General features: G+C 41.0%; 10 protein-coding genes across 10 annotated transcripts; 7 read left to right on the forward strand and 3 right to left on the reverse strand. All coding sequences in view use genetic code 12, as the record gives it.

Moving 5' to 3' along the window:
- Positions 1–605: 605 nt before the first annotated feature.
- PICST_31066 (predicted protein) lies at positions 606–944 on the forward strand (the record flags this gene model as incomplete). Its single annotated transcript, XM_001383565.1, has 1 exon — positions 606–944. One exon carries the CDS (start codon positions 606–608, stop codon positions 942–944), a length of 339 nt encoding a protein of 112 aa, XP_001383602.1.
- Positions 945–1,933: 989 nt separating this feature from the next.
- On the reverse strand, positions 1,934–3,268 carry YHB1 (flavohemoglobin). Its single transcript, XM_001383903.1, has one exon. The coding sequence runs from the start codon at positions 3,219–3,221 to the stop codon at positions 2,016–2,018; it is 1,206 nt and encodes a 401-aa protein (XP_001383940.2). The 5' UTR covers positions 3,222–3,268; the 3' UTR covers positions 1,934–2,015.
- Positions 3,269–4,205: 937 nt separating this feature from the next.
- Positions 4,206–6,294, reverse strand: PICST_83025 (predicted protein; the record flags this gene model as incomplete). Its single annotated transcript, XM_001383904.1, has 2 exons — positions 4,206–5,519; positions 5,544–6,294. The coding sequence occupies 2 exons, from the start codon at positions 6,292–6,294 to the stop codon at positions 4,492–4,494; spliced, it is 1,779 nt and encodes a 592-aa protein (XP_001383941.2).
- Positions 6,295–7,274: 980 nt separating this feature from the next.
- PICST_43881 (predicted protein) lies at positions 7,275–9,308 on the forward strand (the record flags this gene model as incomplete). The annotated part of the gene is made up of 1 exon (XM_001383566.1): positions 7,275–9,308. The coding sequence occupies one exon, from the start codon at positions 7,275–7,277 to the stop codon at positions 9,306–9,308; it is 2,034 nt and encodes a 677-aa protein (XP_001383603.2).
- A 1,029-nt stretch (positions 9,309–10,337) lies between these two features.
- On the forward strand, positions 10,338–11,827 carry ADH3 (alcohol dehydrogenase (NADP dependent); the record flags this gene model as incomplete). Its single annotated transcript, XM_001383567.1, has 1 exon — positions 10,338–11,827. The coding sequence occupies one exon, from the start codon at positions 10,338–10,340 to the stop codon at positions 11,460–11,462; it is 1,125 nt and encodes a 374-aa protein (XP_001383604.2). The 3' UTR covers positions 11,463–11,827.
- Positions 11,828–12,153: 326 nt separating this feature from the next.
- On the forward strand, positions 12,154–13,329 carry PICST_57623 (predicted protein; the record flags this gene model as incomplete). Its single annotated transcript, XM_001383568.1, has 3 exons — positions 12,154–12,485; positions 12,525–12,992; positions 13,050–13,329. Coding segments are annotated over 3 exons (1,080 nt in total), but the record flags the coding sequence as incomplete, so codon positions are not given.
- Positions 13,330–13,718: 389 nt separating this feature from the next.
- Positions 13,719–13,991, reverse strand: PICST_57474 (mitochondrial 37S ribosomal protein RSM19; the record flags this gene model as incomplete). The annotated part of the gene is made up of 1 exon (XM_001383905.1): positions 13,719–13,991. One exon carries the CDS (start codon positions 13,989–13,991, stop codon positions 13,719–13,721), a length of 273 nt encoding a protein of 90 aa, XP_001383942.1.
- A 245-nt stretch (positions 13,992–14,236) lies between these two features.
- On the forward strand, positions 14,237–16,168 carry DBP6 (ATP-dependent RNA helicase DBP6 (DEAD-box protein 6); the record flags this gene model as incomplete). The annotated part of the gene is made up of 2 exons (XM_001383569.1): positions 14,237–14,265; positions 14,422–16,168. 2 exons carry the CDS (start codon positions 14,237–14,239, stop codon positions 16,166–16,168), a joined length of 1,776 nt encoding a protein of 591 aa, XP_001383606.2.
- Positions 16,169–16,638: 470 nt separating this feature from the next.
- Positions 16,639–20,106, forward strand: RAD26 (DNA dependent ATPase; the record flags this gene model as incomplete). The annotated part of the gene is made up of 6 exons (XM_001383570.1): positions 16,639–17,007; positions 17,029–17,226; positions 17,296–17,350; positions 17,480–18,868; positions 18,890–19,771; positions 19,796–20,106. The coding sequence occupies 6 exons, from the start codon at positions 16,639–16,641 to the stop codon at positions 20,104–20,106; spliced, it is 3,204 nt and encodes a 1,067-aa protein (XP_001383607.2).
- A 445-nt stretch (positions 20,107–20,551) lies between these two features.
- Positions 20,552–21,382, forward strand: PICST_57097 (predicted protein; the record flags this gene model as incomplete). The annotated part of the gene is made up of 2 exons (XM_001383571.1): positions 20,552–20,818; positions 20,867–21,382. Coding segments are annotated over 2 exons (783 nt in total), but the record flags the coding sequence as incomplete, so codon positions are not given.
- Between the last annotated feature and the right edge of the window lie 920 nt (positions 21,383–22,302).

Consider the following 22,302-nt stretch of genomic DNA (forward strand, 5'->3'; position numbering starts at 1 on the left):
GGAATTATTGAAAATGCCGATTTCACCGTCTGTAGCGGTATACTCTGGGAACTGTGAAGTGAAAGATGAAAGCCAACTTTAAAATGCCAGCAAAAAAATTGGAATGATGCGTCTTCCCAAGTAGCAATGGCACGGAACAGTTGTATAATTAAAGATAATCCAGAGCCGATCAGAAGTTCAGAGAAGAAACTAAACACGAATTAGACCAAAGACTAATGTACAGCAGTTCAGTAATAATATTATTATTCTAACAATAGCTGTAGCCGTGAAAAAAAGAACTGGCTCGATCAGATCAAAAAGAATAATTGCAAAATTCTACAACCTAACTGGTTAGAACAAAATATGACGCTACTTCACAGTATTTATATTCGAACCAGGGCCTAGCATATACGACCTAGCCAGGTCGGATTTACACATTCACTGACATACTAGCGCAAGCCAACCTAAGCAACTTTAGCCTTAGACTGTATAAGTTTATTCGCCGTGCAGGAGATGATTTATTCCCGTGCCTCCGCATTGAAGAACGAAAGTCACCCGGATGAAGAGAAACGAGAAACGAGAAACGAACAAGGAACTACTTGCTATACGACAGTCTACAGAGAGAAATGATCCACCGCTCGCGAGAAGTCAACGTAGACGGCGTCGATTGTGTAGTGGTAGCCAGCTATAGCCAATCCGACTCTTCCAGAACACCCGTCACGGTGTATGTTAACGAGTTGAATAACGCTGCCATGGGAGACTATGTCTATGCCATTGGGCAGAGCCAGACATTCTTGCACCATGGCACAAGCTCAGAGTCCGGTTCAGGTTCTGGCTCCATTGAGTCGCTTAATTTGCTCCTCAATAAAAAGCTCCAGCGACCAGTGTATCTCAATGTGAGCGGTGCCGCTCAGGTCTCCACTGTCAGCATGTTCCGAGCCATCGTTGAGGTCATAGACAATTAATTGGCTCTAAAGAGCAAATCCCTCGCGCGCAATTCCTAGCATATTATCGTGTATTTGTCGTGATGAACAGTGTATAATAATAATTTTATGTAATGCAATATTGCCATAATACATATGCAGAAATAAAATAATGGAATTAAACTCTTTTTCAATTATTAGAATTATTAGCACGATGTGTTTGCTGCTGATAGCGCTACAGAGATTTCGGCGGCTATTCTAGCCCAAACTTCTGTTAGAGATCTAAGCTGTCTAATCTGCACCAAAAATATTGCTGTTGGACATAGAATCGCTACAGCGGCTATTTTCGGCGGGGGACTTTTTCTCATATTTTCTTCCCCTTCAGCAATCTAAAATAAGAACTTCCAGGAGTGCAAATAAAATTAATAACCATCTCCGTATAGATGGCTCCAGGTGCGCCGTCCATTAATAATACGGACGGAGGGGTTTGCTTTGTTGAGGCTTGAATCTCGAATTAGAGGTCGTGGTACATGCGGGTCGATTTCATCTACTCCTATACCACAATTCCGCCCTCCTAGCAATTGCCAGATCCGCAACAAAAACATGACTGGCACTTTACGACGAGATTGGCCAGTTTCACGTGAAATCCTTTGTCAATGGGCCCGGTCCTTGACTCTAATGCCGAAAGTCCTGACTCACTATGGCCATTTCAAATGACCTTTGGGCTGCATGCACCACTGGGGGTTTGAATTGGCGATTTAGTTGCAAATGTTGACTTTTCGCGAACCCAGCAGCTTGCCAGAATATACGCTGTTTTGGTCCAAGGTCGGTTCTGGCAGCAACGAACCGGTTTACACCTGTTCTTTGCATCCTGTCATCGAACAGCCATCTTAATATGCACCAAGTCTTTTCATGCGTTTTTTGCTCGTCTTTAGAGCCCGAGAAAAAAGACATAATCAGTTGGCCATTCAAAGCCCGGCAGCGCATACTAGCCCAATATTCGCTATTCTTGGAATCCCCCATGAAACTACACTATGTTTCTTTATTTGTGCCTCATTCATAGTCCATATCGTATATTCAAGATCCATATTGATCAACGTATAAAATGTATCTCTAAACCTCGAGTGGGCCAAAGTACTCTAACTTGATGTCTTCGACACCCTTAGCCCCCAAATACCCCTTAACGTACTTCATGTATTCACGAGGTCCCAATAAATAGACGTCGCTGTCCTTGGAAATCTGGTCCAAGTCCCTGCTGTCCAACGTACGAGTCTCAACTGCATCGATGACATCTTTGGCAGTAACATTCTTCTCATTAGAGAAAAATTCGGTAAGCTTAAACTTTTCTCCATACTTCTCCTTCAATTCCTTTAACCAGTTGCCAAAAGGTCTAGATTCGACAGTTTTGTTAGAGTAGAGCATGGTAACGTTTCTTCCCAGTTGTAAAGCTTTTTCCAAGATAGATACAATGGGGGTGATTCCAATACCTCCTACAAGCAAAACTATATCCTTTTCAGAGGGTACATAAACAAATTTTCCACAAGGAGGAGCTACTTTGAGAGAGTCTCCAACCTTTAAAGTGTTGTGGATGTAACCCGAGATCTTACCACCTTCCAACTTTCTAACAGAGATACGGTACTCTTTTTCAGAGGGGTACTCAGAGATAGAATATTCTCTACTTATTTCTTGCTCTTCTCCTGGCAAGCTCCACCTGAAGCAAAGATATTGACCTCTCTTTGGCAAGGAAATCTCGTCGCCTTCATTTGTAGGCTTGAAATATATCGACTTAACGTCGGTGCATTCGTCTTGGATTTTAGTTACAGTGAATTCTCTGAAACCTCTCCAAGGGGCTTTTTGATATTCGGCGTCTTCCATGTCAATGAGCAATTGAGCCAAGTTTCCGTACGCAGTTGCCCATGCATCAATAAAGGCTTCGTTGGCAACTTCTGGTCCAAGCAACTCCTTCATGGTCTTAATCAATGAGTTACCAACACAAGGGTAGTGTTCAGCCTTTACCTGTAAACCTACATGCTTGCTAACAATCTGCTTCACAAACGCAGTCAAGGGTTCCAAGTTCTCGATGTTCTTGGCGTAGTTCAACAAGGCAAATGCCAAAATACGAGGCTGTCTCAAGAACTTCTGGTCCGTCTGATTGAAGAAAGGCCTGACTTCTGGGAAATCGACAAACATGTTCTGATAGAACTGGGCAGTCAATGTTTCACCAGCCAGCTCCAAGGTGGGCACCGTATCAAGGACGATTTTCTTTTGAGAGTCAGTCAATTCTTGAATGGTGTATATTTGTGGAGCAGTAGACATCATAGAGGCAGAGTAGCAACGGTGTGGTTAAGAGACTTAGTTGTTTTGTAACAAACTGCAATGAATCTCTAATTCAATAACGGTTGCGAAAACTTAGTACCTAATGGAGGTGAAACCTCCACTATTTATAGTGTACGATCATAAAATAGGAAGCTCCCAAATGTTACATTTTAGTAAATATGAACCATATCTACGGAGGTATACCCCAGAATTAAGGCACGATCAAGTGCAACTCCGGTCATGGAATTTAATTAGTCGTGCTTAAAATACTTAATAATTAGAAATCAGTTGATGGCAGACTGCCCCAAGTACAGTTCAACGTTCGAACTAGAGTCAAGTCTAGAAGAGACGAAACTCAACTAGTAAACTACGGCGCTCAATAGAGCCGCAAAATTATTAGCAGCGAGGACGCCGTTTCCAACTTAGCACAATAGCTACGATCGTATGATTTCGCAACACGCCAGAAGGTAGAATTTACGATGAGAAATAAAAATCACTAAAATATGCTGCTGGTCTATGCAAACTATGCAAAACAGCCAATACCATCCCTGTCATAGGTAAACAATTGGTTTTAGGAAAGAACCGGATCCTTTGGTGAACAAATGCTATTGACAAAATGGGAGATTCAGGGTGTTGTTCCAGTGACTCAGGCTGCATAGATGGAAAATACAATTAACTTTCCACTTCTTTCCGACCCGCTTCAGTATAATATTTGTAGCATGAATACTAAATTACAGTTACAATAAATTGAACTGAATTTATTAAAGTAGTATTAGAGAATAGGAACGACTATTGGGTTTTATAGTGTCATTAACTATTCCGAGCTATATAATTAAAATTAATATGGAACTAATTACAAGACGGCGACAGTAGAATTACTGAACAGAAAGAATCTTGGTAGATTTCGCTGAAATGTTGAATAATACTAAAATTACTAAATTTCTATTTCTATTTTAATGCCACATACACAATGGTCATTACGAAATTGAATATTCAATTGGCATTTAATTACACAATTCCTACATTTTTGAAAGGGGCCAGCATTTCTTACATTTCGTAGTTACAAGTCCGATCTGCATCTGTGTCTTTACCTGATAGCTCTTTTTCCGCTCTGGCCCTATACAAAAATTTCTCCGAAACTAAAATCGTCTCCTAGTATATACAATCTCCGACAACTCCGATTGACTCCATACCAAATGATTCATTTCCGGTGTGTTTCTATTGGATAATCGACAATAGATAGATTTGGTGAATGTTTTTACAAGCCTCAGATTCAGAAGTCCTCAATCTTGAACAATACTTTGCCGTCTTCGGTCCGAAGTTGTTTGATATGCCCTCTGTAGTCGTTCCTCCAGTCGGAAAAGTCGTCGATGCGGAATTTCAACTGGTCCTCTAGTAATAATCGTAGACCTTCTTCAACCCAATGGTAGTCTATACGAAGTTCTAACTCTTCAAAATAGTTGTAGTTTGTCCAGTTGTTGAATAAATTACTGGACCATTTCGCAGCCCATGGATTTATTACACTAGCTTCTGAGTAGTCAATCGCTTGGTCAATTCGGTAGGTTGGTTCGGATAAACTGAATTTGCACCCAGATACAAAGGCAGATCCTGTTTTCTTAGGCTTCAAGAGTTTTACCAAAAATGGCTCCTTTACACGAGCGTTGAACAACTCTTCTAATGGAACATTGGTATGCTCCCTTAACGGTAAATCGATTTTATCGAGCTTGCTAAACCGTATACTATCCTGGAAGTACATCTTGGAGCCTACGAGATCTACAAGAAGATCTAACTTGTACTGGCCAATATTTTCCGCACTGATAGGAGGATCTACAAGTGGTGTATGAGGCTTGAAAAGTGCCTCTATCACCTCACTGGCAAAATAATCTTTCTTCTTGTAGTTTATCGGCGTCTTTTCACCTGGAAGCACAAGATCCTCGTTTACCATGTCGTAAGTCAAAATCGTGATATGTTTAGGTTTCGTCTCATCATAGTAATGGCCAATAGTGAACTGTTTGACGAAATTGCTCATGTACTTGTAGTTGCTATCTCTAACTATCAAGATCAAATTCAACTTGTTGAAATTGTACACGGGCGAGTTTAGAAGCTGAATAAATGTAAAACCGAGGTTTGTGTCTGCACCATTGATCAAGATATTGCCACTGTTGTGAGCAAACTTTGTATGTGCCAACATCTGTTTAGCACGACAGTACAAGACAGGGAAAGATGCGAATTTGGCCAAAGTGGGGATCTCAGGATCGATGGTATATGGCGATTTCTTCTTTTCTCTGACCAGCTTTGTTGCTCTGGCAGTAGAAGAAACAGCACGCACAGCCGCTTGATCATCAATTGAATCATCAGAGGAGGAGTCTACTTCGAAGCTGTTGGTGTCTGCATCGCTATTGTCGAACGACAACTCGATGTTTATGTTCATAGCTCTGGCCAAAGCATCATCACCAAGTTTCACAAGTATGTCCCTGCTGGGGTTTACTACTAGACTAGTCGAAAGGGTCCCCTTTCTGTCCAAGGGATCTACAATTCCTACTACGGCGTCACCTCTGGCAAAAGTGCCGTTCAGTTCAATTGCCGAACCCACATCGGTGATTATTCCCGCAAACTCGTAGCCCAAACCAACCTTGGTATTGCTGAGGTTGAGCAAATACCGGTTTATTTTCGACAAGTCAAATGAGTTCAATGAGGCATACTTTATGTCTACTAGGACTTGATTGGCTGGTAACGGCAAGTCAATTACAGGATAGTTGAAGTTCAATTCTGTTTCCTTATTTTGAACGGAGATGTCCTTGATGTTAAAATAGTGCAACTTTCTGATATCGATATCTGCAACAGAGGACGTCCCAGATAAACTAGCAGCCTTCTTGGGTCTGTACGAGGGCAACGCTTTTGGTGCTGGTGCCTTCTTTTCAAGATAAGACAACTCTGGTGGAATCTTGTGGAATGGGTTGGATTTGAGTTTTTCCTGTTCCTTTTTTTTCAAGTCCTCGTGGTGAGACTTGAGGTCTTCCTCTGGAAGTGGAGCAAAACCAACAGATTTCTTCTTCTTGGGAGTCTCTTCGGACATTGCGGACGGGACGGGAAAAGAGTATAAAGTTGGTGATGAGGAAAATGGGGATCTATAGATAAAGATGAAGTAGATCGCAGAGGGAAATATGGAGAAACGGAGTTCTGTACAGGCAGCCGATGCTGTGCCGATTTAGCCGTTTGGTGGGAGCAGCATAGAGGAAGAGATCAGGGAGAAAAAGTGCACTAGCAAGAAAAAGTGAGGCTACGGGGAAAAAATGAACTCAGAGTGAGTTTAGGGAGAAATTAGTGCGCTTTGAAATTGGCACTGGTGAGAGAGTACCAGAGTATTACAGACACAGAACTGAGTCCATAAATAGCCCGTGAAATAGCATAACTCTAAACCATATCTTCTTCAGATTCTATGTATCGTTCAGGTGTATACCACCATATCCCATCATTCTTTTCTCCTGGTGCCACTGTTGGCTATTGATGGCTAGAGTTAAGATTAGGCTACCGCGACTCCTCGCTAGCTTGTACCGTCACCACAGTTCTCGCTATTCGCGCTCTCGCTAAAACAAATATAAACAATAACAATGATAATTAAACCGAACAAGATTCTTTTTATACACGTTCGATCTTTTTACGTACTTCTGCTTTTGATCTACACAGCTCATCTTTATCTATTTATTTATCTTTTGTTGCTACCGAAGCGCACTTCCGAATTCAACGGTATTCGCCATCTGGTCTGTTTCACATTGAACTCCCTAATACAGTCTGATCACTCAGCCTTACACTTCTGGATCTTGCCATCAGAACTCTTGAGCAGACATTTATCCCATAGTACAAGCTACCAGGATCGTCAGATTCATTAAAGGATACCTTCACGCACATTCTAGATCTTCGCTACTTCTCATATATTTGGACTACTACAATATATCTGTACATCTCTCTCTTCCATATCATTTCATATCGATTACCAATTCTCAATATCAGTCTTTAATTTTTTGATCTGAATCAATTTTGTTTGCAATAATCGTCATGTGGGTCCTTATAGTACTGTGCTATCTCATTGCAGTATTAGCCTCAATAGCGGGAATACAGTTCCACATCAATCTGTTCAGATATCCCTTCTATTTCAGCATCCCTCTCGCATTAGCCGTGCTTATACCGATATCCATCACATTTCTACTTCCAATTGATTATGTTTCGCTGAATTCCAATGGCAGTTTGCTGTGGTTCGAATTGCCCCACGATGTGATCTTAAACCTTTGGAAAGGGAACTATTGGTCGACTTTCTTGTTGACTTGGTTGCTTCTCCCGATTCTCCAGGAGTTCTACCGCTCTGGCCATCATAACAAGCTATCAAAATTGAAAGATGCATTGCGGCTGAATTTGAAGTTCCAGGCTGTGATGCTAGCCGTTTCAGTAATTGGCTTAATCTACCTTTTGCTAGAAGTAGGCTTATCTTTTGGTCACTTGAAGCTGATGATCATAGCATTGTCACACATCTATGCTTTAATTCTAGCTCTCTGGTTGATGGCACACGGCTTGATTAGTATTCCGCGTAACCGCTGGATCGAAGGAAATGTAGTTCAGAGCTTGAACCATGACTACCTCAAGTTGCCACGTCTTGTGGACAGTTTGGAAGACGTCAAGATCTCGTTCAAAGAAGAAGTCCTCCAGGTTTTGGTGCTTCAGAAGAATTTCACCAGTGAATCGCCTGAGGATTTCCAGTTCCGCGATTGGATCTTGGAGTTATACGACCGAATTCCCGAAGACTTACGTGATTTGGTTGAACGTCAATATATGCACGAAAACTCAAGCATATCCAGAGAACAATTGACGATCCATTTTATGACAAGATTGACATCAAACTTCAATCTGAACTTAAACCGTTTGGTTGGATATGAATCAGAATTCGATAGTTTGCTTACTAAAATCACTCATTTGGAAGATATCTTGCTGGCCAAATCTAACCCTAATCTTGAAGAAAGAAACCTCCTCAACTTCAGAATCGATAACCATAGAGTTTTGCTTCTGCCACGGTTGAACTTTATATATTGGTACTATGTTCGTCCAGTTTCAAGCCGTATATTTTCTGTGGTCTTGTTTGTTGCATCTTTCGTTATTCTCCAGTCGGAGTTCTTCCATTCGTCCAAATTTTCGTTGATGAATGTTCTCGTCTATTCGACGGGAATCAACAATCACAGTTTGTTACAATTGCTAGTTTCGTCGATTACCTTTTCGTACATGTTGTTTGCCTCACTTAATTCGCTTACCTCGTTGAAGGTCTTCAACATGTACCATTTGGTTCCTCACAACTCTGATCCGGTTTCTGCCTGTTTCTACACAACATACATAGCAAGATTGACTATTCCGTTGTCGTACAACTTCATCTATCTCTTCAAGTCTAGAACGTCTGTGTTTGAAACCTGGTACGGTCAATCCATCCATTTGACTGGGTTGTTTGACTTAATGAACAACTGGATTCCTCGCTTAGTGTTGCTTCCTGTGGTGTTGACTGTGTTCCATGTGTATGACAAGTTGAAGAAGAAAATCGGCTTAAACTCCGACTTATACGACTCTTGGGCATTGTTTGACGACGATGAGTTAGAGGGCAACAGCACCAACGACATTGAAAACTTGAACAATAAACGCAAAGATGTCATTATCGTCGAGGCTAAAAGGATAGTTAATAGAGAAATGGCCAAACGACAACTGCGTCGTAGAGATAGTTCCAACTCTACAAACAACTTGCGTACATTCAACTTGTCTCAGGCTGCAAATACTAACTATGAAAACAACAGACGCAGTTTCCACGATACTCTTGTGAACTCAGCGTTGGGCAACCGTATCGACGCTCCATATCACGACGATATACTGGACACATCTGCACAGCCAACCATGTGGGGTAGACTTGGAGGTACGTTCAGCGGTATCCGAGAGTCGTTAGCCAGATTCTCAGGCAACAATAACAGCGGTAGCAGTAGTAATGTCAGTGGGTTGTATAGAGACGAGCCACTTGACGATTTTAACTACGACGACGATGCTGACGAAAATGTTGTATTGTAAAAGAACATGCAATGAAGTAACAGTCGTATAGATACAATTTAATATACTATAATTAATACTAATAACTCCAATATCCACCAATATTTCTGAAAACGAACAGCTGGAGGAGCCGTATTTCGAGACCTCTCAAAATCAAGGAAATTCAAACCCGCTGCTCCAGCTGAAATATGAGATATGGCCAATATCAAAGCCTGAATATACTTGCGATTCCAGAATAGGAAAGGCCGAATACTAAAGCCCTCAACTATGAAATTATGGATCCAGTTGTAAGTGGTGGTGTTGTTCTCGGGCATTATCAAGATCATGAGTCATCTCGTAACTTCCAGAAGAACAACCGCCTCCATTATCAATACACCATTAGTAAGATATTAGAAATGTCTTGCTGGAATGAAACAGGTTGATCCAGAAATCGCATCCCATCGATTGCAAAATTTTATAATCAACAAAATCTCTGAACACACCTCCTTGGCAATTCCACAAATGTAAAGACTAAATTCAATCTATTTTTCGCTTATTAATCCTATCAAGGTAAAATACCATTGATAACTACGCTTTTGGTTAAACAGCAGCTGTCTCTGTGAGAAATCTAAGTTATTATTCCGAATCGGCCCATCGTTTGCACATTCCGGATTTCGTTTTTCCAAGGAGCTGTTAGTCCGACGCTAAGATAACAGTTGTTCTGTTCTGTGGTAGATACCTTCTCCTCGGTCTTAATGTTTATCTTCAAAGCTGTATTGTCCCGGTTATCTCGTTCGCTATTATTATATCCATCCTAATAAGGTTAATCCGTATGCAAAATAATTTGTTGACTAATTTGGAAAGTCCGCATGTATACATTATATTTCATTGAGTAACTCCGATTGCAATCTATTCAACTACATGAAATAGTGAATGGACGACGTAGCTCTAACATAGTAGAAGGACACTGGAGTTGCTAGTATTTAAGGCTATTGGAGCGACCATTATGACACGAGTTGAAAAGAGAAAAACACAACAACTTCACTGAGAGGACAAAAAAAATTAACCGAAATGTCCAAGTCTACGTCTACCACTGTTCCTGCCAAGTTCTCCGGATTCGCTGTCGATAAGCCAGAAAACTGGAACAAAGCTAAATTAGTCCAGTATGATCCCAAGCCTTTTAAACCTTATGACATAACCATCAAGGTTATCTGCTGTGGTGTTTGCGGAAGTGACTGTCACACTGTCTTAGGATCGTGGGGTCCTTTGAACAGAGACGATTTGGTAGTGGGACATGAGATTGTCGGAGAAGTTATTGAAATCGGTTCTGAAGTAACCAATCATAAACTCGGAGACATTGTTGCTGTTGGTGCTCAATCTGATTCTTGTGGAGAATGTGAACTTTGTGAGAACAACAACGAACAATACTGCCGTGATGGTATTGCTGCTACTTACAATTTTCCAAACAAGAGGTGTGGTGGATATGTCACTCAAGGTGGCTATGCGTCTCACTTAAGAGTCAATTCCTATTTTGCTGCTAGTGTTCCTAAAAATTTGGATGTACATTATGCTGCTCCTTTACTCTGTGGTGGGTTGACTGTTTACTCTCCAATTGTCCGTCACGGTGGCTATGACTTGAAGGATAAGAGAATTGGAATTGTTGGAATTGGAGGTTTGGGCTCCATGGCAATTCAAATCGCAAACGCATTGGGAGCCAAGGAAGTAGTCGCCTTTTCAAGAACTTCTGACAAGAAAGAAGATGCCCTCAAGTTAGGTGCTTCCAGGATAATTGCAACCAAGGAGGATCCAGATTGGAGTAAGTCCAATGCGGCAACTTTCGACATCATTCTTAATTGCGCCAGCTTTGGAAAGGGAGTCAACTTCGACTCATTTTTTGGAGCTTTGAAGCTTGGCGGCAAGTATGTTAATGTTTCTGCACCTCCTCTGGATGAACTTATCAGTTTAAGTCCAAGGAATTTGATTTTCGGAGGTTTTTCGATTGTTGGCTCTGTTATTGGTTCCATGAAGGAAGCAAATGAGTTGTTGAAATTGTACGCCGATAACAACTTGGCTCCATGGATCGAAAAAGTGCCAATAAGTGAAGAAGGAGTCCATACTGTGATGAATCGAATCAACGTCAGTGATGTCAAGTACAGATTTGTATTGACTGACTACGACAAGGCCTTCAACAACTAGTTTTATTTCATAGTCAATGAATGTTTCAAGTTTATACAATAAACGTTCAAAGTGTAAGTTTGTTTGCTAATAGAAAAATCAAGCATGAAGTTGATTTATCAATGAAAATATATACATTTAGTTAAGTCATTTTCAAGGATAAACTCTTCTATCTCCTCTCTAAAATGGGTGCAAAAGACTTATTGTACACTGGCTCTAATACCGCTACAGAAAATCTCACAGGAAGTACACCTCCATGCAGTTGCAACAAGGCGGATCTCCACATTTTTTCGCACCCAATCGGAAGCAAATGTCGTATTCCAGTGCGACATTGCCCCGGCTTATCTTCACCAAAGTGGAATCAGTTTCAAGCTACTTCCACTCTTCTGTTTTCTTCACCACCAAAAGGATCAGTGTTGCTCGTGAGACGCTTGTTTTGCTGTAACATCTTAGTATAGCAGTTTCCGAGTTCGGGCAACGTTCCAGCTCCTTTTTGCAACTCAATTGCTGCAAATTCTGGCATTTCTTGCTGGAGGTGTTTTCAGCTGGCATGACGACATTGTTTCCATCTTCATCTAGAGTTCACCTTTTGAGCTCCAGAAGGATCCAAGAGTCGGTACGATGCGTTCTGTCTACCATTTCGTTCACGGCTATTGACAGATCGCTGTCAATTCCTCTTTCTAAAACTACTCCACTCAAACTTGGCCGGCTTCGAGTGCCACTCATGAAAAGTCCATCTCACTTGGGTCACTTCACTCTGCGAGTCAATCGGCTCTATAACGAAGACAAGTACTCAGCAAATGTACTTCTGCTTCCAGACGACAAGACAGTTTTCAACTTCAATATTTTTGACGGCCATGGCGGTGACCAATGTCTGACGTACCTTCTGAACAACCTTTCGCAGGGAATCGAAGATGCCACAACTTTGCTCAACGACGCTGCAAGTCGTGACAAGTTGATAGAGACTTACTGGAAAAACATCGGAGGATACTGGAAACGGTGGTATAAACATCGAAACGAAAATTTCGAAGTAATGAAGGCCTTGTCTACCACCGAAGACTTGATAACTTTACCAGATGCCAGCGACGATTTGCATTTACGTCTTCCTTTGGCATTTCTCAATACAGACTACAACTTCTTTCTACAAGACGACAACCAGTCTGGCTCAACATGTACTACGGCATTGATTCAAACAGTACATTCGGAGCCTGGAGCGTTCCAACCGGTGTATGAGAACTATTTCTTCAATCGTAAAACAATCTCGAAGTTGACCATAGCACATGTGGGAGACACCAGTGCTATACTTGTAGACCGAGACGGTAAGGCTCATACGCTTACCCAGTCTCACCATCCCTCCAACCCTAGTGAAGCTTCCAGGTTGCGTAAGTACGCTGCCAACTTCTTCATGACCGATTCGTTTGGGGAAGAACGGTTCATAGCTTTAGCTAATACCAGAGCTTTTGGGGACATCAACTTCAAGCAGATGGGCGTAACGGCAGAACCAGAAGTGACTGAATATATAATTGGCGATGCTCAAACTATTCAGCAGGAGTTGAGCCCTGAACAGATCAAGACTCACACTGTAGGAGGGATGGGGGGCGACGAGAGTTTTCTCATTCTTGTGACAGACGGAGTTACCGACGTTTTGACTGATCAAGAAATCGCCGACATCGTCATGGTTCATTTCAATTTGAAGGGCCACGATATAGCATCACCACAGATGGGTGCCGAGGAAGTAATCAAATTCGTAGAGTACGTTGGAGGCAGTGACAACGCGACCTGTTTGATAATACGGTTGAACGGATGGGGTAAATGGCCTGTCATAGACCGAACAGGTGAACTCAGACAGGAACGGTTGAACGACTTCAATCCACGCGGAAGAAACTAGAGTTGACATAAATAGTAGTTTTGAGTACATTAGAGCAACTAGACCAGGGATATTTATTGTTTGTATGAACAAGGGGTGAAGCAAGCTTCTACTATTTATAGGACGTGACGTAACGTAAGATGAGTAAGTTAGATGAACAGATTTAGACTGAAAGAGCAACATAAAAGATATAAGATAAAACAATCCGCTAATTGAATTGATATTTGGATAAATGAAGCAAAAACATAGAGCTTGAGAAACTTCTCAATTATGAAAGTTGTGTTATGAGTTGTTCCCATTAAGTGAATTAGCTCTAGTTAGACATTCTTTTTAATTCTCCTCAACTTTTATGATATAGATATGATCATTCAGTCTTATTCTTAATAGTACTTTGATTGACTATCGATGCATCAATTCTTGGTGTATTTGTACATGAACTTCTTTCTTGTGGCAGCAAACTCACCCAATTTGGATCCCACCATGTTGTCGGTCACTTCGACTTCCACATACTCTTTTCCATTGTGAATCTGGAATTTCAAGCCTACAAACTGAGGAAGAATAGTACAACTTCTGGCGTTGGTTCTGATGGGTGTTCCGTTTTTGATAGCTTCCGCGATGGGCAAAGGCACCACATGTGGACCCTTCCATACAGATCTCTTCAAGACCGTTAAAGCAGGTCTCATTACGGTATTTATGCTTTAGTGGTGGAGTTTTTGTGATTTTCAGCCTTCAACAAGCGAAAAATTCAATCTAAAATTTGTACTTTTCACTTATTTTCACTGGAAAATCAAATCGAATATGAGCACGTGATTTATATTCACGTGTATAAGATCACGATTAAACTTTTCTAGATGAGCTTCTCTTCCTTAACTTAGAGATTTGTATATCTTGAATTTATGGTAATTATTCGTTTGGTAGCTGAATCGGCATGTTTGGAGCCAGATTCGATCCCACGGCGTTAGAAGAACCTACTGTTGTTTCTGTGACACAGAGGCGAAATCTCGTACGAAAAAGACGGCTCAGTCAGACTTCGTTAAGCAGCGATGAGCATGATTTGCAACTGCTGAAGAACGAAATCGTCGAAGATAGTGACTCTCTGAGTGATGACCTGAGTGATGACCTGAGCTCGGACGAAAGTGAAGAAGAAAGTGAAGAAGAAGAAAACGAAAACGAAAACGTTGTGAACAATGACGTAGCCAAGGATATTGATTCTGTAGAAAGCGAAGAAAGTGAAGATTCGGACCATTCCAATGATCCTAATGATGCTATGGATGTTGACTCAGAAGTAAATACCGAAGTCGATGTGGATTATGTCTCCAAATACAAAAGTGTTTTTGACAAGTTCAAAAAGTCTGTTCCTGAGACGAAGAAAATCGATTCTGAGTCCAGTTCGGAAGAAGAAGATGACGTAGAAATGCAAGATTTGATGCCTTTACCACAGCCAGCACTTCCCCGAGACAAACGATTAATATCTTCCAATTCACATCTTAAAAACTTAGACTGGTTAGCTACTCCCATCTACGCTAGTCCCGAAGATAGTAAACCATTTAGTGAATTCGAAATTTCTCCGTTTCTTCTCAAGAATCTTGAACGAGACAATTTTACCACCGCATTTTCGGTCCAGATAGCCATTATGGATATTCTCTTGCATGATATCAAGCGGAACAGATTGGAACCAGACGTTAAAGGAGATATTCTTGTCAATGCTGCTACTGGTTCTGGTAAGACTTTGGCGTATCTGATTCCCATTATTGAAGCTTTACATAATCGTGTTGTACCGCGAGTACGAGCTATCGTCTTGGTCCCTACAAAACCGTTAATAAACCAAGTCAAAGCGACTTTTGTACAGTTATCTAGAGGCACCAATCTTTCTGTTGTAAGTCTTAGAAACGATGTCTCTATCAAGGAAGAAGGGATTAAAATTGTAAATAGTCCTCCGGACATCATAGTGTCTACTCCAGGGAGATTGGTGGAGCATATTTCTAATAAGAGCATTAATCTTAATAGCTTACAATTCTTGGTGATAGATGAAGCTGACCGGTTGTTGAACCAATCGTTCCAGAACTGGTGTCAAGTATTGATTTCCAGCTTAGAAGGCGATGTAAATATTGCTGAAGAGTGGAAAATCACTCCGCAAAAGTTAATTTTCTCAGCCACTCTTACCACGGATTCTGGTAAGCTCTCGGCGTTGAAATTTCAGAAGCCTCGTCTTGTAATTGTTAACGACAGAAAGCAACTCGTTAACGAAATATTTAATGTTCCTTCATCTCTTTCCGAGTACACCATCCAGTTTGGTACAGCCAAGGCGTCTATAAAGCCATTGATTTTGGCCAAGTACTTGCTTGAGAACAATAAGTTGTCGAACGTATTGATTTTTACCAAGTCCAACGAAGCTTCTATCAGATTGTGCAAATTGTTAGAGTTGATGTTTGGCAAGTTGCACCCAAGCATGAACATAGCCTATATCAACTCTACCAACAATAAGAGTGCCATCCGTACGAAGATCTTGAAGGATTTCTCAACCCAGAAGATCAACATCTTGGTAGCTACAGATTTGATTGCTCGTGGTATAGATATTCTATCTATTACCGATGTGATCAACTACGACTTGCCCAACTCATCCCGTGAGTATGTTCATAGAGTTGGGCGTACAGCCAGAGCCAACCAGACTGGCCATGCTTACACTTTGTGTTTCGGTAAGGGAGAAGCTAAGTGGTTCAAGAAGATTATTCTGGATGTGGGTCGTGGTGACAAGACAATTGAGAAGGTAGAGATTGAGCTCAAGGAGCTTATCGTTGCGGAAGATGAAAATGTATATAACGAATGTTTGGAATCCTTGCTGAAGCAGGTATTCCACTAGTGTATAATAATAGACATAACTTATAGAGATGCAAATATTGTCATGGTAAAATAGATTCTAGAAATAGAGATGCAAGCAGAGGAATCGTTACCAATATAGAAATAGAGCCAGAGAGAGTTCATGTTCTACTGGTGTAGATAAAAATGTAGTGGTTCAACACTGTGGATTGAAATGAGCACTTTGATGTATGCTGTACTCGAGAAATCTATTTGTAATTCTTTCTGTAGAATGTCTACATCTTCTTCACATTCATACAGCTTTCATATATTCATGATTGCTTACATGTTTTTGCTGACGTCGTCTCTTGGATACTACTCTAAAATAGCTCTTTACTGGAATGCTCATCTGCAGAAAATAGATGCGAAATATAGAAATATCGAATTATTGGAATCGATTAATAATCTGATACTACTTTCATTCTTTTTTCGCATAATTAATACTATATCCGTAGGACAGCTCTGGATCATGACATGAGTGAGTTCAACCGGGACCTTGAAGCTCTTGGAGCAAAGCTTGTGGATCAGGACAGTCTTGAGACTTCCATCACAAGAAGAGCCAATGAAGCCCTTCTTTCCAAAGACGCGGAGTTGGACCAGAAACGTTTAGAAAAAGCTACGAAGGATTTGAACTCAACTTTAAAAAGAATCAGTATTCTTGAAAGCAGACTAAATAACCCGAGAACGAAGTTGAGCGAACGGCAGAAGCTCAGGGATGAAATCAAATGGTTTGAACAGAATGAATTGGTACCGCGAAGACGCGATGTAGAAGATATCACTGCCAGGCTCGAAGAAAGCAAGAAACAGTTGGATGGAGCTCAATCTGCTAAAGAAGGCAATACTGTGGAATCGAAGAATGAGAAGCTTCCAGGAGAAACAGAAAAAGAATTCTTGATCAGAACTGGAAAGATTACTGCGTTTGGAAATATCAACTCTTTCCAACAGATTGGTCAAGAAACAGAACAAGTGAAGAGTCATGTATTTTTACGAGCTCCAGGGTTTGAGGATACCCAGACAATGAAAATTGAGAAAAGGAAAGAAGATTTTGATATGGATAACACAGTAGAACAGGATAGCATAGATGAAGATGAAGAATCATACGATGATAACGGAGCATTACTTGAAGATCAGGATCGTGACCAAGATTTTCAGGATACGCAAGAAGATTTAGGAGAAGATTCTGATGGTTCTGTGTATGAAGTCGAAAAAGAAGAAGACAGTAATTCTGATTCGGAGACACCTATAGTCAAAACGGAAGAAGACGATTTAATTGAAAATAACAATTACGATTCAGAAGAACTTAACGATGCTGAAGAGGAACTGTCCACTACGTATCTCCGAAATGTTGATGATGGAGACGAGCTTGTCTACCAACAGAGACTTAGACAGTGGGTTTCCAGAAGAGCCAGTCTTCGTGGAACTGAGGTTTCGGATTCAAGCAAGCAAGAGTGGTTCAAACCTCATCCCACGATTCCTGACGCAGTGCTTAACAACCAATTCAAATTACCTGGCGATATTTACCCGTCCTTATTTGACTATCAAAAGACGTGTGTTCAATGGCTCTGGGAATTGTATTCCCAAAAGACAGGAGGAATTATTGGTGATGAAATGGGATTAGGAAAAACGATTCAGGTAATTTCTTTCGTAGCAGGTCTTCACTATTCTGGACTACTTGACAAACCGGTACTCGTTGTAGTGCCTGCTACGGTATTGAACCAGTGGGTTAACGAGTTTCACAGGTGGTGGCCACCTTTACGTTGTATCATATTACATAGCATAGGCTCTGGGATGGGGAAGAGTGCTGTTAGATCTGAAGAAAAACTTGAAGAGTTTTTGGAAAATAGTGATCCTACTCAGTCAAAGAACTCTTTACGTGGCATCAACAGTCAGATAAATGCAAAGGAAATTGTTGACAGAGTTATGGAAAAGGGACATGTCTTGGTGACAACTTATGTCGGCTTGAGGATATACTCCAAACATATTCTTCCACGAGAATGGGGATATGTTGTTTTGGATGAAGGTCACAAGATTAGAAACCCAGACCTGGATATTTCATTGACTTGTAAGCAAATTAAGACCTACAACAGAATAATTTTGTCTGGAACGCCAATCCAGAATAACTTGATAGAGTTATGGTCATTGTTTGATTTTGTCTTTCCCGGACGTTTGGGGACTTTACCTGTATTCCAGCAACAATTCTCTATTCCTATAAATATGGGAGGGTATGCCAATGCTTCGAACATACAAGTACAAACTGGGTACAAGTGTGCTGTTATTCTTCGTGATTTGATTTCGCCGTATTTGTTGAGAAGACTCAAAAGCGATGTCGCTCAGGATTTGCCTAAGAAAAATGAGATGGTTTTGTTCGTGAAACTAACTCAAGTTCAACAGGAGCTCTATGAAAAGTTTTTGCATAGTGAGGAGTTGAGCTCTATATTGAAAGGCAGACGAAATGTCTTGATGGGTGTTGATATACTTCGAAAAATATGTAATCATCCTGATTTGGTAAATCGTGATATCCTTGAACATAAGAAGAACTATAACTATGGAAATCCTGTTAAGTCAGGAAAAATGCAAGTTTTGAAGAACTTGTTGCAATTATGGCAGAGTCAGGAGCATAAGACGTTGTTGTTTTGCCAGACCAGACAGATGCTCGATATCTTAGAGAAGTTTGTAGCTAATCTCAGACTCTTGGATATCGATCGTCCTGGTGAGGAAAAGCCAGATGAATATTTTACCTATTTGCGAATGGACGGGTCAACTCCAATTGCCAAGAGACAGGATCTTGTGGATAAATTCAATTCTGATCCTAACTTACATGTTTTCTTGTTGACAACTAAGGTAGGTGGACTTGGTGTGAACTTAACTGGGGCTGATAGAGTTATCATTTACGATCCTGACTGGAATCCGTCTACAGACATCCAGGCTAGAGAAAGAGCATGGCGTTTGGGCCAGAAGAAAGATATTACGATCTATCGATTAATGACTACAGGGTCGATTGAAGAAAAGATATATCACCGACAGATATTCAAGACATTCCTCACCAACAAGATTTTGAAAGATCCCAAGCAGAGAAGATTCTTCAAAGTCAACGATTTGCACGACTTGTTTACTTTGGGAGATCAAAACGAGGTCGGAACAGAAACAGGAGACATGTTCAATGGATCTGAAACAAACTTTGGAGGCAACAAGACGAGAGCTCCTTCCACTTTGCTCAAGAAAAAGCACAAGAACGACGACGATTTCTATAAGGTTGCTAGTATAACTGGAGTTTCAAAGTTGGACAAGTTTCAGGGTGATGAGGAAGAAGAGGAAGTGAGCGGAGAGTCTCGTGATGAGAACAGAATCATGGAAGGCATCTTTGCTAATAGTGGTGTACACAGTGCCTTGAAGCATGATGAGATTATCAATTCTAGTAACCAAGAAATGTCTCTTGTTGAAAAAGAAGCTAGCAAAGTAGCCAACGAAGCAGCTCTGGCATTGAAGAGATCCAGAAAACTAGCCAGAAGAAATGAAATTGGCACTCCTACGTGGACAGGTAAGTTTGGCTTAGCTGGTAGGTTTGGCCAGAAGAAGAAAACAGTATCAGGTAGGATAAATAAATCTAGTGGCTCTGGTGTGCTATCGTCAGAGTCGATTTTAGGAGAGTTGAAGCAGAAGAAAGCAGTCAGAGCTTCTGTGTTCACCAAAAAATCCAATTCCAGTGAAAATAATGAAGCTGTGGATAAGAAGGCCACAATCGAGAAATTGGTTACTTTCTTGCAATCTCGGCCAGATTCGTTCGGAACGTCGCTGGTGATCTTGAAGAATGCTGGTGTTGCCATGAAAGACGAAAACGACATGATCCTTATTCGCTCAATGCTACGGGAGATTGCTGTATGGGATTCTGGTAGAAGTGGATGGAAGTTGAAGAAAGAATTCTCTCAGAATGAAGAATTGTAATGGGTATAATTATAGACGTATTATTAAACGGGGCGTAAGAAGCTAGAAGTACAGAAGTGCAAAGAAATTCATATGAATTCTATATTAGTATTCTTTTTAAGTTCCACAATTGTAAATTCCTTCAAAAATATCTACGTAGACTGTAGGGAGAGGTTCTGAGAAGGGATTTACTTTTGATAGTTTCAGATCTTTCCAAAGAACTCACATATTTGTGCCTCCGCCATTACTTTTCGCAACTATTTTTCGCAACTATACTGCTTCAGGTCCGGAATATCGGATCGCGATCGGAGCTTTTTTCAATTTCTCAAATGGGCCTAACTTTTCATTTGATTTCTACTTTTTCTTCTAGAAGTATATAGAGACCCCAAAGATGACGTTGCGTACGTTCTATAGATTGGCATCTACCGCCAGAAGGATAGTGGCGACTTCTCCAGCTCCCGTTTATGATACAGGCTGCACGTTTTGCTCGGTTCCTGAGTTGCCATCTGATAAGCAGATCGATTTCCAAGCTAACTTGAATGGAACCAAGATTTTACCCTGGAAACATGTTTTGATATTGACCCATGGATTTAGTGATTTTTCCACTATGCCCTCAAAGATCGAACTTGTGCCTGGTTCATTGAGCTCAGAAATAAACCTGTTGAAGAAACACATAATCAGCCCTCACCATCCCATCTTGGTGCTGAACATCTTGTTGAAGTCTCACAAGAAAGTTCTACAAGAATATGGAATTGATGCAGAAAAAGACCCTCGGAAACAGTTGGTATACTTGTACCCTGACAATAAGGTGATCAAATTTGACTTGAATCACACTCAAGATTTTGTACGAAAGTATCTTGTTCCTCAAGCCAGCGAGCTAGCACCAGTGTACAATCCTTTCAAAGTTGCGGCCGAAGAATCATCTAGTAAAAAGACGGAAGAGCCAGTAGCCGGCCATAACTTCGACGAGTTCACAGTTGATAAGAACTTGGTGCTTATATGTGGCCACGCAAAAAGAGACATTCGATGTGGACAGTTGGCTCCATTGCTAGAAAACGAATTTGAGCAGGTTCTACACCGTGAGAATTTGAGCAAAATAACAGACTTGGGCCTCATCTCTCATATAGGTGGACATGCCTACGCCGGCAACGTGATCTACTTCCCTAAAGAAAACGACAAGGACATAATCTGGTATGGAAGAGTGTTTCCTGAAACGGTCCAGGGCATTGTGAGTGAGACTATTAAGAAGGGCACAATCATTGCTGACTTGTACAGAGGAGTTCTTCCCCAAAACTAGACATTCTTGCATGTTGTGCATAAATGTTGATTCGATGATGTCTTTATTAACCTAGTCTAATCCTAATACTGCTACACTACAGACTGGGCTACACTACAGACTGAGCAGCTCTTATGCTGTACGTGCTTAAAGTTCCATTCTGAACAATAGGAACGGCAGTATCAACTGACATCAAGTATGTATGTATGGAAGCCAGTTTCGGAAAATATCCCTCGCTAAAGCTTTCCTATGTCGCCGCTTCATGTGCATTTTGAGGCAGACATTGACCTACCGTCCATTGGAATATTGCCGTTTATGTTTGCGAAGAAGTACTAGTGCGTGTTGGAAGTAACGAGTGAAGCCAAATCTGATATCATGTCAAGAAAATCTTGTTGAATAAACCTTCAGATAACTCCTTCGCCAGCGACGTCATCGAGCTGGCAAAAAGATAATCGAATAGTGTCACATGAGAGCCCGTTGGTGAATCTGACTTTTCTCTTACATCCGGCAATGCATGGGCTCTTCCATTAGACGCTTTCTTACATGATTATGGCCTGCTTTCCGGTATGAACTCTCATGTGAAGAAGCATACGGCGGCATTCTACATTGTACATGCAAAGATTTGGAAGAAAATACTACAACAACGAAGTTTAAATCCGATGCACATAGCCAACAAAAACGTTCTCAAATTCATGCAATGAAACAACCAGAAAGACCTTCCATACACCGACACCTATGGTATGCGGACATCTTTCTTCATTGGGCAAAATCACTGGACGGACCATCACATGTAGATCGGGAAATTGACTAGTTTGGGCACAAGTCTGGATTATATCTGAAATATGATACATACAGTATTTCCCATCCACTTTACGCACCTCCCTTATCAGAAATGGTTTAGAACAGTGCAGAATCATAAAATATTTGACGCAAAGACAAAC

The sequence above is a fragment of the Scheffersomyces stipitis genome, chromosome 3, assembly GCF_000209165.1.
Source record: "Scheffersomyces stipitis CBS 6054 chromosome 3, complete sequence".
Lineage (NCBI taxonomy): Eukaryota > Fungi > Ascomycota > Pichiomycetes > Serinales > Debaryomycetaceae > Scheffersomyces > Scheffersomyces stipitis.